The following is an 18,996-nucleotide window of genomic DNA, read 5'->3' on the forward strand; positions in this document are numbered from 1 at the left end:
GCCCTCCCCGCCTCCCCGCCCCCCCGGGAGGGTGTCCAGCCGCCTCTCGAGGTGGAAAGGCGCCGAAGCCAGGGAGGCGGGCGCCTTCCTGGAAAAGAAGTGGGTCGGCCTCAGCGGAAAAGCAAGCCCAACACCAGAAGGGGAAGATCCCGGAACTGGACGTGAAAACACGGTTCTCCCTGGAGCTTTCCGGACCCAATTAGAGGTTGTACCCGGCCCGGTTACCGTGGTAACAGGCGTCGCGGTTTGTCAAGGAACCCAGGGAAGAGGTGGGTGCGCCGCCCGCTGGAAGGGTTGTCCTTTACCGAAGCCTCCCGTGGAGATCAGCCCTAGTAGAGTATTCGGGGGACGCACAGCTCCTCTTTTCCTCATTCTGTGGCAGCTGTGGGACGCCCCTCGGGGGGGGGGGGGTGGCGGCGAGGGAGGTTGTCCCTAGGCACAGGATGCTCTTAGGAAGTGTCCCAGCCTCCCTGCACCAGCACAGCTCGTTCTCCCAGTAACCTACGAGGTAGGTATTATCGCCTTCGCTTGCAGGAGCATAAACTGATATATAACTTAATTACATTATCTGCAAAGGCTGCGATTGGGATCGAGGCGTTGTGCCTTCGGAAGCCATGCTCTCAGCTACTGAGCTTTGAGGGACGTGTCCTGGGGCCTCTGGCAGGGTCGGGACTGCATAGGCACCGGTCAGCCAATACCCCGGATCTGAGCAAGAGGCTGGGTCCCTGGGAACGCAGACTTTGACCATCTACCCTCCGCGCGGGCGGGGGTCTAGGCAGAGGTGAGGACTTGTGGTCTGAGGGGACAACCTGAGATCCTAAGAAGGGGGACTAGATAATTAGGGAATTAGGTAAAGAAGAGTGGTGTTGATTGGGTTCTTGGGTGACTCAGTCGGTGAAGCTTCTGCCTTCAGCTCAGGTCATGATCTCAGGGTCCTGGGGTGGAGCCCCAGCTCAGGCTCCCTGCTCAGCGGGGACTCTGCTTCTCCTTCTCCCTTGGCCCTTCCCCCTGCTTGTTTCTCTCTCCCTCAAATAAATAAATAAAATCTTGAGAAAAAAAAAAAAGTGGTTCTGAGCCACAGTCTTTTAGACACAGGGTGCTATCTTCACCAAAACAGTTCCTGACCTGTGCCTCCTCTTCCAAAAGAAAAAAGAAATCATTAGTCACACGTCCTTTTTTTCTCCCCAAAGCCCTGTCTTTCCACAGACTCAAGAGTCCGATTTTCAGGTCCACCATGGAGTCTTCCTCAAAGGGTCGGCTCACCCAGGTTACTCAGCTCTGGAACCTCCTAGATGATCTGGCTGAAAGTGATCCTGAGAGCTATAAAAAGTTCATTCAGCAGCAGCTCAAAGAAGGGAAAGAGCTCTGTGCTGCCCCAGAACCACAGCTCTGTCTACAAAGCAGGATCCTGGTCTGTTGCCTTGGTACCCAGGGGCCGGGGGGCGGGGGGGGGGGTGTTGAGGGAAAGAATCCTGAGTAATCAAAGAATCACTTACCTTTAGCTATTGCTACTTTAAGAAAACTTGAAAGACCTTTAGCTATTGCTACTGTAACAAAACTTGAGAGGAACCACCACTCCAAAGGGAGAGTGAAACATAGTGTGGAAGATTAGATTGAAGGAGTAAGAATGGGAAATTCACAGTTGATATATTTTGGAGATCTCAAAGTGAGCCATTTTCTATTAGAATAAAAAACAAGTGGGACACCTGGGTGGCTCAGTGGCTGAGCATCTGCCTTTGGCTCAGGTCATGATCCAGGGGTCCTGGGATCAAGTTCTGCATCGGGCTCCCCACAGGGAGCCTGCTTCTCCCTCTGCCTATGTCTCTACTTCTTTGTGTCTCTCATGAATAAATAAATCTTTTTAAAAAAAAAATGTAATGATTTAACAGAGACTCGCAGAGTTGGAGGTTTTCCACATAAAGAGAACTTACTTCGCTGGAAGGTAAGGAAGTTGGTGACATACCAAGGGTCATACCTGGAATAGCTGCTTAGATCACTGCCCCCTCTTTCCTCCCAGTTCCTCTGGGAGCAGCAACTGGATCTTGATGAAAAGTCAGTGGCTTCAGGGAAAGCAGATAACAGTACAATTTCTCAAACACAGTATTAATGAATGGAATGGCTTACTCAGAGTCTAAAATTCTCACACTCCAAATTCTGTGATGAGCTACCTTTAGGATATTTTTAAATGAAAAAAAAAAAAAAGACCCTAGGTTTTGAGATGTGCAAAATTATTTGCTTTTTAGAAACCAAAGGAAAAAGTACTTTTTATTAACCTGTGTCAGTGGAAAAGGATCCCAGCTCCTCAATCAGCCACTCATCCAGTACTTATAAGTGTTGGCAAACCAGAAGATATGTCTGAGACATCAGGTACATAGAATTAAGGGAGAGAAAGTATATTTTAAAAACTTTATTGGAGGGATCCCTGGGTGGCGCAGCGGTTTGGCGCCTGCCTTTGGCCCAGGGCGCGATCCTGGAGGCGCGGGATCGAATCCCACGTCGGGCTCCCGGTGCATGGAGCCTGCTTCTCCCTCTGCCTGTATCTCTGCCTCTCTCTCTCTCTGTGTGTGACTATCATAAATAAATAAAAATTTAAAAAAAAATTAAAAAAATAAAAATAAAAAAAATAAAAAAATAAAAACTTTATTGGGAATAAGCATGGACCAGATTTTACTTGGTAAAAGGCATTACAAGTAAAATATTTTATTTGGCTATAATGTAGTTAATAACTAATAAGCATACTTTTATTTATATGAATTGAATGCTGCTCAGTTTTTCTCATTGTGACCCATATAAAATGCCAAGAAATGCCCTAATTGGAAATTTTTGTGTTGAGCACCATTGTGATTATCTCTGAAAAATACAGAATTTATGCTTACTAGCTTTATCCAAGATTATGACTTAATATATTACCTGACAGTATCATTAGTGAAACAAGTTGTCTTCATTTCACATCCTCTGAATTAAACACAGATGTTTATACAGTCATCAGTGTTGCCTACAATCCTGATGTTCTCCAGGCAGCAGAAAAGGACCAAGTGAAAAAAGACCAGTTAATACGGATGGCCATGAAATGCATCGAGGAAAAATTCCAATTCACTCTCTCACACTCTTACAGTATCGCTAAATTTAGAATAAAAGGAAGCATTGAAAGGATGAAACAAAATCTGATGGGAATGCAAGCTGACCCTACAGATTTAAGAGAGAAAATGAGAAATGGTAAGTTAATGACCGTAAGGGGGAAATTTAACTGATCTAAAATTGTTTTGGATCCTGTGTACATTTTGCAAACCAAAAATCTTGATTTTAAAAGATGAGAAACTTAAGATAGAAAAATATAAAGATTAGATGTTAGAAATATTAACATGTCCTTAAACATTTTTAAATCCTGCAAACTTTTTAACCCAGCTCTTTAAGATTATTTAAGATTTTATTTATTTGGGGGGGGGGGTGCAGAGGGAGAGAGAGGAGACAGAGAGAGAGAGAGAGAGAGAGAATCTCAAGCAGACTCCCCACTGAGCATAGTGCCCAACTCGGGGCTCGATCTCACAAACCTGAGATCACGACCTGAATGAAATCAAGAGTCGGATGCTTTGGGGGATCCCTGGGTGGGGGCTCAGCAGTTGAGCGTCTGTCTGCCTTCAGCCCAGGGTGTGATCCTGGAGTCCCGGGATCAAGTCCCACATTGGGCTCCCTCCATGAAGCCTCCTTCTCTCTCTGCCTGTATCTCTGCCTCTCTCTGTGTGTCTCTCATGAATAAATAAAATCTTTTTAAAAATTAAAAAAAAAAAAAAGAGTCGGATGCTTAACTGACTGATCTGCCCAGGTGCCCTGGGTTTAAGATTTTTTTGTTTAAGGTTTTATCCATTCATGAGAGACAGAGAGAGAGGCAGAGACATAGGTAGAGGGAGAAGCAGGCTCCCCACCAGGAGCCCAATGCAGGACTCGATCCCAGGACTCCAGGATCATGCCCTGAGCCAAAGGCAGATGCTCAACCACTGAGCCACCCAGGCATCCCAAGATTCTTTTAAGATTCCCAAACGAATTTAGTTTCAGTTTTATTTGCCATTTTGGCTAACACCACATCTATTACAGTTCATAGCCTGATAATATTTTATGTTGTTGATTAATCTTATGATTTAATCTCTCCCTTTTTTTCTATAAGAACTAACCTTTGAACAGATAAGTAGTACTCTGAGCAATCCAGATCACTTTCAACTTTTATTGCCAAAAGGCGAAGTTTCAAGCAAAAAAAGATGTCTGATTGAGGAGATTTCCAGTACAGAGATCCAGGTAGAGATGAAGGAACCAACCTATGAATTAAAAATTGTGGCTGACCAGAAGGAGAAACCTCAGAAAATTGAAATAAAAGTTGAATTACCTGGTATTAATTCAGTGTCTCTCTGTGACCTTAGTGTTTCTGAGGTAAGTCGAATAAGTAATACCATAAATTGTATCAGTCAACACAATATATTATGCTGTAGTAACAAACTCCACAATCTCAGTGGTTTATAGCAGTTTGCTCAGGTTACATGTCAGGTAGACCTGCTCTGTTCCAGGAGTCTTGTACATTTTAAGATACAGGTGGAGGAGGAATTCCCATTTGAGATATGCCATTCTCATGGAAGAGGAAAACAAATGGCCAGTCATGCAATAGATCCTAAACTTTCTCTCAGACATAGTATATATCACTTTTACTCACATTCTGTTGTCCAAAGCTAAGGCACAAGGCTAAATCCTCCATCAATAGGGCTGGGAAGAATATTCTTACAGGTAGTCACGGACTTCAAATGGCAGGAATGTATACCCCTCTAACACAAAAAGACCAAAAAATTGGCAAAAGTCCTAGAATCTGCCACAGTCCATTCTCAAGATGACAAAAATTTGCTTCTTTCTCCAAGAAAGTTACCCCCAATCCCAGTATCAGACTCTAAACTATAGGATTTTGCCATTGTAATCTGCATTCTCCTCCTGAACACAGACCTATGAACTGAAAAGACAAGCAATCTACTGCCATAGCCCCATGCGCCATACAATTTGGAATGGAGACAGGATAACCATAATTAACAGTCTCAGTTTGGAAATGGGGAAAATATGAGGCTTACTGGTGCACAGCAATTCTGAAATCCTGATAGGCAGATACTATGAGGGTATCTCTCCTGCAGGTAGAGGATGTTCTTGGTTAGGTTCCACTACAAGATTCCTTGATTACCTAGCCCCCTAGTTCCATTGTATTCCAGGACTTTCAGCTTCATTCTTTGGATGGTATTTCCCTTTTTCTGACTCACACTGGCCACATCAGAAAAGAACATTGGAGGGTATACCACCATTACATGCTGAGCAGTTTACTCTGTTAAATGTTTTGGGAATGATGGGCATAGAAAGGTCATTTTAAATGTTTTAGTCTAGGCTGGTAGTGTTTTATTTGATTCCAATCAGTGCCACTCCCCATAATTCTTTATTAGACATGTTCATTTTTCAGTTGCCTTTTTTTTTTTTTTTGCTTAATTGCTGTCTTGTGAGCCAAATGTAAGGATTAACTGAGCTCCACCTTAAGCCAGTGAGAGGTTTTAACAAAGAGTGTAATATATGATGTGTGATTCAATCTTTACTGCTAGGCTGTCTTAATCAGTCTTTGTTGCTATGAAATAATTTCAGTTTTATTTTTTACTGGGTTAAAATAAAAATTAGTTCCATTTCTCAGTCCTGATGTCTTAGAATTTCTGGGCTCTGTATTCTTTAAATACTACTTGCAAACTGGGAAATCGTTTTCTAAGCTCGTCTCTTTTTGTAGTAGTTTATTAAATGTAGTCAATGGAAACAATGCATGCAACCAACATTCTATTTTCACACTTTTTTTTACCTCAAGCCACAAATTAACAAGGTATGTCTTTTAAATTACTGTGATAAAACTATCAGTTTTATGAAGGGTTTTATCACTATAAAACGCAGATCACCATTTTTCCTATTGTCAGTAAATTTTCCTCACTGTTTGCTGGTCAGCCACAAAGTCAATGCCACATAACCTAGGATGGCAACACCCAACTTACGGCACTGTATCAGTTAACTTTTGATGTATTGAGCAGCAATAACAAAAAACCTCAAAACCTCAGGGAGTTACAACAGCAACTGTACAGCTCATTGCAAGTCACATGACAGTAAGTGGGATCCTCCTCTTATGGAAAAGGAGTGAATAACTGGGAATGACACAATAACACATATTTTAACCAGGAAATACTTTCTCTTTTCATCTTTTAAAATAGGATGATTTATTGATTGAGGTTTCTGAGAAGTACAGATTACATCTGAATCTTCCAGAATCTGTGGATACTGAAATGACTACAGCCAAATTTATCAAAGAGAAAGCTACATTAATCATCACAATGCCATTGGTATAAGAGCATCATCTGCTTTGGGTTTTCAGTGCTGACTAAAGACATGTGAATAATAGGACCTTCATTATGAGTGACATTATGGGTGAAGAAGTAATGGTTTACCTGAAACATTAGTATTTTCTAAGAGGTCTTTTTGATGGAATGAGATTTTCTCATCAACTTATGTTTGTCTTTTTTTCCTTCTTCTCAAACTTGGCTAGAAGCAGAAACTTTAAATAGTATTGCCATGATAGATGGTTTTGAAGCTATTTCTCTTAAAGTAACAAATTGTCACTTGGGAAAATTTTTTGTGTTTCCAAGTAAATTGTGAAAATTCTTGATTTACTGGTTGAAATTCTGGTTTACTTTGTTGTCAGTAGCAAAGTTTTACATCAGGAATAAATCCCACACTGTACATTTTATATTACCAAGAAGTGAAGCAATGAGTGTTTCCTCTGGCTATACAGTTACAGGGCCAATGTAATTCTATGCAAACATATACTTCTATGAAACAGCTCTGGTGGGAGGAGTCCAAGCTACCCAGACAGATCTTTTAATATTAAATATGGACTTGTCGAGCAGCCCTGGTGGCTTAGCGGTTCAGCGCCTGCCTTCAGCCCAAGGTGTGATCCTGGAGGCCCGGGATCAAGTCCCATGTCCCGGCATGGAGCCTGCTTCTCCCTCTGTCTGTGTCTCTGCCTTCTCTCTCTGTGTCTCTCATGAATAAATGGATAAAATCTAATAAATAAATAAATAAATAAATAAATAAATAAATAAATAAATAAATAAATAAAAAAAAATAAAATAAGTCAGTCTGTGAGCTGGATACAGTGATGCAGTAACAGTAACTAGACTGCTTATTGCTCCTAAGTAACTTATTGCTCAGAAGATGCAAAATAGGGATCCCTGGGTGGCGCAGCGGCTTGGCGCCTGCCTTTGGCCCAGGGCGCGATCCTGGAGACCTGGGATCGAATCCCACATCGGCTCCCGGTGCATGGAGCCTGCTTCTCCCTCTGCCTGTGTCTCTGCCTCTGTCTCTCTCTCTCTCTCTCTGTGACTATCATAAATAAATAAAAATTAAAAAAAAAATTAAAAAAAAAAAAAAAAGAAGATGCAAAATACATCTAACCCTAAGAAAAAGGATATGACTTTGGGACAAGTGCCTTTCTCCCAGGAAAGTATTTTTTTTAAACTTTTTTATTTTATTTATTTATTTATTCATGAGAGACACAGAGAGAGAGAGGCAGAAATAGGCAACAGGAGAAGCAGGCTCCCTGCGGGACTTGATCCCAGGAACCCAGGATGATCACAACCTGAGCCAAAAGCAGACAACCACTGAGCCACTCAGGCATCCCCTAGGAAAATAATTTCAAAAAGACACAAGTGATGTATTTATCAACTTCCATTCGTCAGATGGTTGTTCAATACAAAGTGTCAACTTCATAGCCCAAGCAATGTTCACGTCAAACCTTAAACATCCTTAATCATCTTTTCTAGATACAGTACATCTTCCTTTTAAGTTTCTAGTTCAACATAAAGTCTTTAAAATTCGAATTCATGCACGGGACGCCTGTGTGGCTCAGTGGTGGAGTGTCTGCCTTTGGCTCAGGGTGTGATCCTGGAGTCCCGGGATGGAGTCCCACATTGGGCTTTCTGCATGGAGCCTGCTTCTCTTCCCTCTTCCTATGTCTCTCTGCCTGTGTGTCTCTCATGAATAAATAAAATCTTTAAAAATAAAATCCTTATTCATTTTAAAGCTTTTTAACTTTAGAAACTAATACAGTATATAGAATAGAAACAATTGCTGTGGGATATTTAAAAACAAATAACTTTCTTAAACTTGGTCTGGATTTGAATTCTCCCAGCAACAGGATAACTTACCATCTGAAAAATTTTCTAGAACTGTATGATGTTCTAAAGTTAACGTATCTATGATATTCTGATCCCTCAAAAAACTTGGAATGCTTTCGCTTTACATTCCCTTCTACAAAATCATTGTCAAAACGTGTCCTAAAAACTGCCATACCTAACCACATAGAACCGATTGAATTTCTGCTCTGGTATTCTCAGCCCTTGTCAGCAGCTAGGTGTTTGTGTACTCATTAGTAAAATGCATCTCAAGATCTAACATGCTTAATTTTTAATTTACATTCTTATTATTTTCCAAAATATTTTACTTATTTCAGTGGATTTTTATAAAAACTTCCTTCTCCTCCTCCCTCTCCCTAAAAATGCAAAACTTTGCCTAGGAAGAACATTAATAACTGTGGAATAGTTTAATCTGAATCTTACCAAGATTTTTCTCCCTTGAAACTGGAATTTGAGATGCTAAACCAGAGTTTTCTACAACCTTGGTTTTATTTTTTTTTTTTTAAGGTTTATTTATTAACTTGAAAGTGTCTAAGCAGGGGGAAGGGACAGAAGGAGAGGGAGAGGAAAAATAGACATCCCATGGAGCGCAAAGCCCAATAGGGGCTCAAATCTCACCATCTGCACATCATGACCTGAGGTGAAACCAAGAGTTGGACACTCAACTGGGTGCCCTTACAAACTTGGTTTTAGAGAATTATCAGTAATGATTATTTTCCCAAGTATTCCAGGGCTTGTGCATTACTAGATGAATACTCCTTGCAACACATTCATATGATCTCTCAGGCTAGTTAACTCCTTTTTCAGACCATGCCTTGGGATAACGTACCTTCACTCAAAAACCTCAGGGTTGTGGTAAATATCTAACAGGGCCAGACTATGCTTTTATCTTGCTATGTGGCACACTCCACCATGAGGTGCTTCAGTAACTCCCAAGAGCTTTAAGGGTTAGATTATATCCTTTATTTTACTAATTCCACATGCTTAAAATGCACTTGTATTAAGAGTATGCACATATATAGCTATCTCTGGCTTTAAGCATTTAATGTGAAAAATAATTATCAACTCATCAAAAATTAGACAAGACACACTGAAAACATAGTTTAATTTTTAAATAATTTCAGCAAAACGTTTAACTTTTTGCTTTCAATTCTGGTAAGAGAAATAGACTGAATCCAGATTTAGATTATACCTCAGATTAATTTTTAATTCAGAATAATTTTTATTAGGAGACAACTTTTATTTTTCTTTCAAGGGAACAACAGCCATATAAGCATTTGCCAAGAATGAATTATCTTTGAAGTTTTATGTATTTGAACCTGATGTGGCTCAGATTGATGGTCCCTTGTGATAAGCTTATTCCTTCTGCATAATCTTCAATTCAAGCTAACATTATTAATTACCAAAAAATCAATTTAATGTACTGCTTTCATAATAATACAGCAAGGGAAATATTCTGAAATATATGCAGTGTCACTTGTGCACCATGTAATAACATTTAGAAATAGATTCCACACTGAAAGACCTAAATTCCAGGGGACTGCTCCACACATATACAAGGAAACACCGGTCAGATTTATTTTAAATAGTCATAAACAATTCCAAATATTTATTAAAACACATAAATTCAATAGTCTGGAATTATGATGTTCCAAATTCATTTTTATTATCCTGAATATCACCTCCTCCACTCCCCCTCCCCTAAGAAGAAAGGCAAATCGTAACAAAATGGAAAAAAATATTTAGGCTGATAAGGCTGCAAGCAACCTAAATTATTTTCTCTCCAATAAAATTTTAGGACTTTCTATTATACATGAGACAACACTGGGTGGAAAAAACAGAACACTTTTGTACACACTGAACATTTTTTACTTTATCCAAGTAGAAATGACCACTTTACTTTACTCTTTTAGCTCTCCCAACTGCTTACCAATGTCTCTCACTCTTCCTTTCAGACAGGACTTGGTGATAAATGGACTTTGGCACATATCTCACTAGAAACCATATTTTACATATATACACCTATTTCAGTTACTTGATACAGTTTTCCAAAGTTATTTGAGTAACAGATTCTGAGAAGTTCATTTGCAAGTAACCACCAGTTAATCTGGGAGAAATAATTTCTACTTTCTTTTAAATTCTATAAGCATATTGTTTTATTTGAATGTAATTTTAAATTCTTTCAGAATTACATGTGTAAGTCATTTAAATAAATACCCACACAAATTCTCATTTATACCAAGTAGCTGGTTTATATTTGTATATTCATTTCAAGAGGTGAAAACAACCATTTCGGGATTCATAGAAAAATAAAGGACAGTTGGTTGAAGAAGTCTAAGAAAATGTTAACTTTAAAATTTTTACTTAATTTCCTTAAAGTTCTCTACCCTTCCCATCCGTGATAAACCAAGATCATGTAACAGAAAAATTCAAATTAGGGTTGAATTCCAAAATCAAGCTTTAATTCAAACACTTAATCCAAGAGAATGAGCTTCTTTCCTTGACTTCTCTTTCCCTTAAATCTGAGCAAAACATTTGAGGCAATTACATTTCAAAACCTCAAGATTTCATCCAGATTACTTTTATGTATCTGTTTCAACAGGGAACCACAATTCTACCGCTACATTTCCCAATGGAAGTACTTAGCACCAAAGGGCCAGGCCACATGTTCCCCTGACTAGGAATACACAGCTCAAAATCTGGTGTTCATTAAATGTGTACAATATGTGGGTGTAATCGGCATTTAAAAGAATTCAGTAATGCCCATTACAAATAACTTATCTGGACAGACTCAAAAATAACTGGTTAAAACTTTAAAATAAAAAGAAACACCTGTGTAGTAACATATATATATCTTGGTAAGAATGAACCACTGTGACCTGGGAGAGTCTAGAAATTCTTGGGTTAATTATAACAACATGGTGATAGGTTTTTCAAGGTACTTTCTAAACTCAGCAAGCCACTGGGCTCCAACTGCTCCATCCACAACTCGATGATCACAACTGAGTGTAACAGACATCATGCTAGCCACATCAAATCTAAAAAAAGATAAAAAACATTATTAGGTATCCTGAAAGCAATCACTAGTTTTTAGCCAGTAACCAACCCAAATGCCACCTCCAACCAGGTAATATTATTTTCCACCTACTCTTTATGTACTTTACACCTCTACCTCACCCTCTAGATTGACAGACCAAACAGCCATCTGGAGCATGGGCTGGCAAACTATAGTCCCTATTCAAATCCCACCAAATGCAAATTTCTGGAATTCATTTACATATTGCCTATGTTTGCTTTCTCACTAAGTACTGTCAAAGTACTTGCAACAGAGACCATGACTCAGAAAGCCTAAAATATTTACAATCTGGCTCCATGAAACAGTATGCTTCACCTCTGACCTATAGTAAATAAGGCTTCCCATCTCAAATAGGATTAATTGCATTTAGTAACAGAAGAGTTGCTGCCCTAAGAAACTTCATTCTATACTTAACATTCTATACTAAAGTTCCAAAAGGCCAAGCCAATAATTAATTATAAAACTGAGACTTAAAAAACAGGTATAATATGCAAACAAACAAAAAAATACAACCATCACCACCAAAAACCAAACAGGTATAATGTAATGAAAATGAACTTCAGGGGATCCCTGTGTGGTGCAGCAGTTTAGTGCCTGCCTTTGGCCCAGGGCGCGATCCTGGAGACCCGGGATCGAATCCCACGTCGGGTTCCCCGTGCATGGAGCCTGCTTCTCCTTCTGCCTATGTCTCTGCCTCTCTCTCTCTCTGTGACTATCATAAAAAAAAAAAAAAAAAAACGAAAATGAACTTCAAACTCCCTTTTATTTTGTTACTTACCCTTTTTCATTATCTGCTGGAACCAATCTATCCTCTGAAGCACCAATTGCCAAAATACATGCTTGAGGTGGGTTAATAATAGCAGAGAAGTTCTTAATTCCAAACATTCCTAAATTGGAGATTGTAAAAGTGCCACCCTAGAGAACAAGAGATTAAAAATAGATCATATTAACTGCCTGTCAACATAAGCCAGAAAAAAAGACAAATATTCTGTGGAAAGACCTTAATCTTAAGAAAGGCCTCTGAACTACCATAAAAACAAAAAAATTAAAAAAGGAAAACAGGGAGCACGAGGTAAAAGATGTGACTTAGCTTGACTATGATCATCTCACAATGTATACATATATCAAAACATCAAGCTGTACGCTCTGAATATATACAATTCTTATTTGCAATTTATTAATAAAAGCTGAAGTGGGGGAGGCAAGCCTGAATTATCAGAAAATATATAACCATTAGAGTATGAACATAAGTCAGTTAGTTGTGCAGCTTTTGCAAACTGTTGGAAAATGTCTTTTTAGCTTTTGATAGGGTATTCACTTTTTATTTTCAGGGACTTGTATCAGGAAGAATATAAGGCAGAATCAAAGGTGGAAAATGCAATAAAAGCATTATGCTACCTCTCCCTTTTAAAAAAGATTTTATTTCTCACACACACACACACACACACACACACACACACACACACACACACATAAGCAGAGGGGAGGGGCAGAGGGAGAAGGAGAAACAGACTCCTCAATGAGCAGGGAGCCTGATGTGGAGCTTGATCCCAGGACCCTGGGATCATGACCTGAGCCAAAGGCAGATGTCTGGGATTATGCCACCCTTAAAATTAATGTAATTCTTAACATTCAGAAGGGAAATAAATAATACCTTACCTGGAACTCATGAGGCTGTAGTTTACCCTCTCGTGCTTTGGTTGCTAAAGAAACAACATCATTAGCAATAGCTTCCAGTCCTTTAATATGTGCATTAAATACAATAGGTGTAATGAGTCCTGCAGGAGTGCTGACTGCAACACTGACATCCACGACATGGTTTCTATTTCAAAAAAAAAAAAAGGAAAGGAAATTTCAATAATCATCAATATTTATTAAGAGCTCATGTGCAGATTAAGCAAGAATACTGATATTTACCTCAGTTTGGGCTACTGTTTAGCCAGTAGCATACCTTTCCTGGTTTTGACATTTTGCTACACCCACTTCTTAACTTGGACTTTTAAAAATCGAACGAGAAATGTGTCAGTAGGCTGACTTCATGTGTGCTTTAACTGCCTTGCACCTGCCTTGCCTGATACATGGGTGCAGGTGGAAAAGGCCCAGCATTCAGTAAGGATTACACAAAAAGAAATTCCTGGATTCTGAGATGAAGTAGACTGTTTGGAGCTAAGTCTGCAGAGTTTGAGATAGAGGAAGAGTGGAGGGAGAGGACTCTCTTGTGGGAGAAACAGGAGAACTTAGGATGTAGGGTGGTAGCATCTCAGAACATTAAAAAGTAAGTTTCCTACTCTGTATTATGCCATGGGTACCTTTGCATCTGAGTCCCTTCTCAGAATAGATATTTAAAAAACAAAATTGTGATAACAATTTGATAACAATAACAAGATCTGGCAAGAGGTCTAATAATTGATACAATTTTGAAGTAGTGATAAGCAAAAAACACTTTTAAAATGACACCTGCAAAAACTACAATCTGATATGAAAATAAGTGATTTTTATTGGTCACCAGCACAAATACTATTAATAATACCTCTTTGATTTGTTCCTTATGTTTACAGGAGGAGAAAATGCCAAATTTCAGTTAGAGGTAGTGGAAGGGATTATTTATTCCCCCTCATCCAAGTTCCCAAATTATTCTTAAATTGTATCAACAGCCTCCTTGGAGTTTGTGTAAGGACCCCTGCAGAAGTGTTCTGCAAGTGAGAAAAAAATGAAAACTTCTCATGAAGGAAGAACTCCAGCTACTCTTAGGCACAAGTTTTAGAATATTATGGGTATCATATCCCTCAGTGTGGCCAAGCTGACCAGGGGTATTTGTGGGACTGTCACTTGCAAACACAAGAACCTGTTCAAACAGCACTGTGTGACCCCTTGGCAGCTACCGCGGTTGGACTCTTGCCAACGTATCACACAGCAAATACTGCTTTCCTAATGATCCTGTATTAAAAAAAGTCTTCCTCCTAAGAGACTAATAAGCACAGTGTTTCTTATCTTGTTTACCAATGAATATAGTAAACAGTACAAATTCAATATTTGTTGAATGCCTATATAAATGAATGAAGAGCATTTGATAGCAATTAATGAACAATTCAGAACTTGCCCTGCAACCTTGATCTGCTCATCAAAGAGGTGTTTTCTTCAGATGCTCTTAAAAGGTTAAACATTAATTTACCCTATGACCCAGCAATTCTACTTCAACTCAAGAAAAATAAAAATGTTAAGTCAACACTGAATTGTTACACAGATGTTCATTACAGCTCACTAAAAGATGTATCTTTGTCTTAATCTCAGAATCTATCAATGAGACCTTACTTTTATATATATATATATATTTGAGAGAGAGAGAGAGAGAGAGAGAAAGAGAAAGAGAAAAAGAGAAAGAGAAAGAGAGAGCATGAGTGGAGGGAGAGGGGCAGAGAGAGAGGGAGAAACAAACTCCCCGCTAAGCAGGGAGCCCAATGGGGGGGCTCCATCCCAAGACCCTGAGATCATGACCTGAGCCAAAGGCAGATGCTTAACCAACTGAGCCACCCAGGCGCCCCATCAATCTGACCTTATTTAGTAAAAAGATCTTTGTGGGTTAATTAGGATCTTGAGATGCAATCATCCTGAATTATCTGGGTGGTCCCTAAATCCAATGCCAAGTGTCCTTGTAAGAGACAGAGAAGAAGGCCATGTGAGGTTAGAGTTATGTTGCCACAAGCCAAGGAATGCTAGAGCTACCCAAACTGGAAAAAGCAAGGAAGATTCTCCCCTAGAGCCTATGGAGGTTTGCAGCCATACTAACACCTTGCTTTTAGACTTCAGGCCTTCAGAAGTAGGAGAGAATAAATTTTTGTTTTAAGCCACCCATTTTGTGGTCATTTATAATAGAGGCCCTAGGGGGTGCCTCCCAGGATCCTGGAGTCGAGTCCCGTATCCTCTCTCTGTGTGTCTCTCATGAATAAATAAAATCTTTTATAATAGAGGCCCTAGGAAATAATATAGTCCATAAGGAATAGTTTAGACCCTCAGATGTTCTCTAAGAGATGGATGACCAAGCAAAGTAGGTTACCTGTTACGTTTGACAGGCTTGGAAAATGGTTTAGTGTTCTCTTGGAAACTTTTAGAAAGAACTGATGATAGCCCCTTCTTAGACAAGCATTAAGATCATTTTGGTCAGTATTCACAGCATACATGTCTTAATCATAAATAATATTTTCATAGGCATAAAAATATTAATACTGATTTATCCAGAATTTGTGCTATAATCGATTTGGCAGGATAACAGCGTGTGTGTGTGTGTGTGTGTGTGTGTGTGTGTAGGGTACAAAAAAGCTAAATTTTATTCTTCACTGATATCAAATCAGCTGATAAAATGAAAAATCCATAAAAGGCAACAGGAAAATGTTATTTAATAATATGAAGGTAGAGGTGCCTGGGTGGCTCAGTCGATTAGGCATCTGACTCTTCATTTCAGCTCAGGTCATGATCTCAGGGTTGAGAGATCAAGCCCCATGTCAGGCTCCCTGCTGAGCATGGAGCCTGCTTAGGATTCTCTTCCTTTCCCTCTCATGCTCTGCCCCTGCTCATGCTGTTTCTCTAAAAATAAAATCTTAAAAAAAAAAAAAAAAAAAAGTTGTATTTGCCTCTTGAGAGTAGACCACAGATTAAAAGTTAAGTAGGTCACTGTAAGCCACAAAGCAATATTCTAATGTATATACTATTATTTTATATAATATAAAAAAATCTACATAGTAGAACAAACCTAGGTGCAGAAGTCAGAATCTTGATTCCAATCACAGTTTTGCTACTTACTATAACACATTAATTCAAGCAAAGTTATTTAACTCATTGAACCCTCAGTTTCTTCACCTGTAAAATAGAAGTGAAAGCCCTAGTTCATAAGGTGGTCCTAAGGATTAAAATGAGACATGGGAAGACACTGAGCACCATGCCACTCACAATGCCACCATAATATTAACAAATATGCTTCTTGGTTTTGTTTTCAATTTGCTCCCATTAGAATTCAGCAGAACTAATTGGTGAGCAAAAATCATTTCAACCCTGCTTTATAACAGTTATCAACTTAATTATTCACATCTGTAAACTTATCTGCCTCTCTAAACTCATAGAATTTATAGTCTTCACTATCTAAATTTAGCCTTATCTTATAAATAGTTTTACATTGTTTTCAAACTGTTTTGCCTATGGAAGTCATCTCCCTCCCTGTATTCCATTTCTCCTTATCCCCTATATTCCTAGTTACATGTGAGATAGCACAAGAAATCTGCTGGTGGATACATATACTTTGACCAGCAGTATCTTACTTACTGTCTTATAACTGTGTCCAGCCAAGAGGAATTTGCTTCAGGAACTTTTAAACATGCCAAAGCTGAAGCTTTTATGATGAAGTCATTGACAGAAATTTTGCTTCTCCCTTCTAACATCTGCAAAGACAAGAAACCATTGTAGTTTCTTAAACTCTCTTCCCAAACACTGAAATATAACCTCTGGCAGGGACCTGGGGGGAAGAATACAAATGTCCTGAGGTATAAAGGATGAAATGAAATTAAAAGTTGTTTTTTTCATCTTTTTAATATAGGTCTTTTTGTAGGTCTTTAATGTAGGTCAGTAGCTATAAGCCTCCTACTAAGTCCTGCTTTAGCAGTATCCCTTAAGTTATGGTATGTTATGCCTTCATTTTCACTTATCTGAACAAAACCAAAAGTTGGTTCTGTTAAAAGATCAACAAAATGATAAATGTTCAGCTAGACTGACAAAGAAAAAAAAGACTCATATTCCTAAATCAGAAATGATGTGGGACGTTACTACATAACCTACCAAATAAAAAGGATTGTAAGGTAATACTATGAACAATTATCCCACAAATTAGATAATTTAGATGAAATGGAAAATTCCTAGAAAGATACAAGCTGCCAAAACTGAATCAAAAAGGAATAGAACCTCTGAATTGATCTGTAACTAGTAATAGAGACTGAATAATTTTAAAACTACCCACACAGAACTTAGACCCAGATGATTTCCCCAAATGGTGAATTCTGCTAAACATCTGAAGAATATCAATTCTTTACAAAATCTTCCAAAACACAAAAGAGGGAGCACTTCCCCACTCATTCTGACACACCAGTATTAACCCAATACCAAAACCAGACCAAGATATCACAGTAAAAAAAAAAAAAAAAAAAAACACACACACAAAAAACAAAACCCAGAAAAAATAAAACTCAGACAAATACCTAGGAATACAGATCCAAAAACCCTCAAAAAAATTCTAGCAAACCAAATCCAGCAATATATGAAAAGGATTATTCACCACAGCCAAATGGAATTTGTCCCAGAAATGCAAGGTTGGTTAACATCTGAAGATCAATTAATGTAATAATGTCAGAATATAGGACAAAATCACATGACCATCTCAATAGACACAGAAAAAGCTTTTGACCAAATTCAACTACCACTTCATAAAAACTAGGAATTGAAAGGAACTTCCCACATCTCATGATAAAACAGATCTACAAGAGTCCCACAACCACCATCATTGTACTTTAGTGAAAGACTTACTTCCTCTTAAGATCAAGAACAAGACAACTTCCAGTCAACATTTTACTAGATGTGCTAGCTGAAGAAGTTGGGTGAGAAAAGGAAATAAAAGACATCCAAATTGGAAAGGAAAAAGCAAAATTATCTCTATTTGGAGATGACATGATTTTGCATATAGAAAATCTTAAAGAACACTAAATAAAAAGGTTTTAGGATACAAAAGCAATACACAAAAATCAACAGTATTTCTATATAATAGCAATAAACACTCTGAAAATGAAATTTATAATAGTATTAAAAAGAATAAAATATCTAGGAATAAATGTAACAAAAAAGGTACAAAAACTTATACTTGAAAAACTGTACAAATTAGTGAAAGAAATGAAAGAAGACCTAAATAAATGGAAAGACACTCCATGGTCATGGAGTAGGAACAGTGCTAAGAAGACAATACTCTCCAAATTATTTACAGATTCAATGAAATCCCTATTCCAACAGGAAATACCCAAAACAAGCAAATCTAAGACAAAAAGTAGGTAGTGATTATCTAGGGTTGGGGAAGATGGGAGGATTGGAGTGGGGGCTAACTAAGGTAATGGGAGAATGATTTCATTTTGGGGTGATGAAAATGTTCCAAAATTCATTATGATGGTCACATAACTCAGGATATACTAAAAGCCACTGAATTGTAAACTTTAAGTGGCTGAATGATATATGTGAAATGTACCTAAATAAAACTGTTAAAAAGAATAAAATAATACACTGGATGTATATTTTTCATGTCTAATTTTCAAACAGATTATAAAATAGCTTTACCATTTTGCCAGTAAAAGCATGCAATCATCTTTAAGCCATATAGCCCGTTACTACCTGTTAATGCTTCTTGCTTTATTCATTCATGCATCTAATATTTGAGTACTCTGTTCTAAAAATCCCTGGATATAAAGTAGTGGAAAAAAATGGGTAAAAATTCTACTCTTAGGGATCTTACATTCTAAAGGAGTAGACAGATAATAAATAAATGAAATATATAATATGCAAGATAATGTTAAAGAGAAAAACAGAGGAAAAGAACTAATGGGAAAACTGATTACTCACCCCATTCCTCTTCCCTTAATTTTAGAATAAGGTAACCAG

General features: G+C 38.3%; 2 protein-coding genes across 6 annotated transcripts in view; one reads left to right on the forward strand and one right to left on the reverse strand.

Moving 5' to 3' along the window:
• The first annotated feature begins 22 nt into the window (after positions 1–22).
• Positions 23–6,805, forward strand: PIH1D2 (PIH1 domain containing 2). Of its 5 annotated transcripts, none has more exons than XM_026006834.2 (6): positions 23–269; positions 1,191–1,411; positions 2,244–2,367; positions 2,971–3,216; positions 4,163–4,422; positions 6,261–6,805. In XM_026006834.2, the coding sequence occupies exons 2-6, from the start codon at positions 1,235–1,237 to the stop codon at positions 6,393–6,395; spliced, it is 942 nt and encodes a 313-aa protein (XP_025862619.2). In that variant the 5' UTR covers positions 23–269; positions 1,191–1,234; the 3' UTR covers positions 6,396–6,805. The 5 variants fall into 5 exon arrangements, with proteins under 5 accessions (XP_025862619.2, XP_025862620.2, XP_072585910.1 ...); XM_026006835.2 differs by having other exon boundaries at positions 262–508; XM_072729808.1 differs by lacking the exon at positions 23–269 and adding an exon at positions 577–781 and having other exon boundaries at positions 1,191–1,424; positions 6,261–6,716.
• A 2,615-nt stretch (positions 6,806–9,420) lies between these two features.
• The window catches only part of DLAT (dihydrolipoamide S-acetyltransferase), a 31,032-nt gene continuing 21,456 nt past the window's right edge, over positions 9,421–18,996 (reverse strand). The window contains exons 11-14 of the mRNA XM_026006833.2: positions 16,630–16,745; positions 12,976–13,138; positions 12,095–12,231; positions 9,421–11,278 (exon numbers count right to left, since the gene is read on the reverse strand). Coding sequence (XP_025862618.1) covers positions 11,149–11,278; positions 12,095–12,231; positions 12,976–13,138; positions 16,630–16,745 — 546 coding nt within the window. The 3' untranslated portion in view covers positions 9,421–11,148. The remainder of the gene's footprint in view (positions 11,279–12,094; positions 12,232–12,975; positions 13,139–16,629; positions 16,746–18,996) is intronic.

Source organism: Vulpes vulpes, chromosome 12, assembly GCF_048418805.1.
Source record: "Vulpes vulpes isolate BD-2025 chromosome 12, VulVul3, whole genome shotgun sequence".
Lineage (NCBI taxonomy): Eukaryota > Metazoa > Chordata > Mammalia > Carnivora > Canidae > Vulpes > Vulpes vulpes.

Coding starts and splice junctions, on each gene's coding strand:
- PIH1D2 (XM_026006834.2), top strand. CDS start 1,235: ATGGAGTCTTCCTCAAAGGGTCGGCTCACCCAGGTTACTCAGCTCTGG. Junction 2,368..2,970: donor AGATATGTCTGAGACATCAG/GTACATAGAATT, acceptor AATTAAACACAG/ATGTTTATACAGTCATCAGT. Junction 3,217..4,162: donor AAGAGAGAAAATGAGAAATG/GTAAGTTAATGA, acceptor TTTTTCTATAAG/AACTAACCTTTGAACAGATA.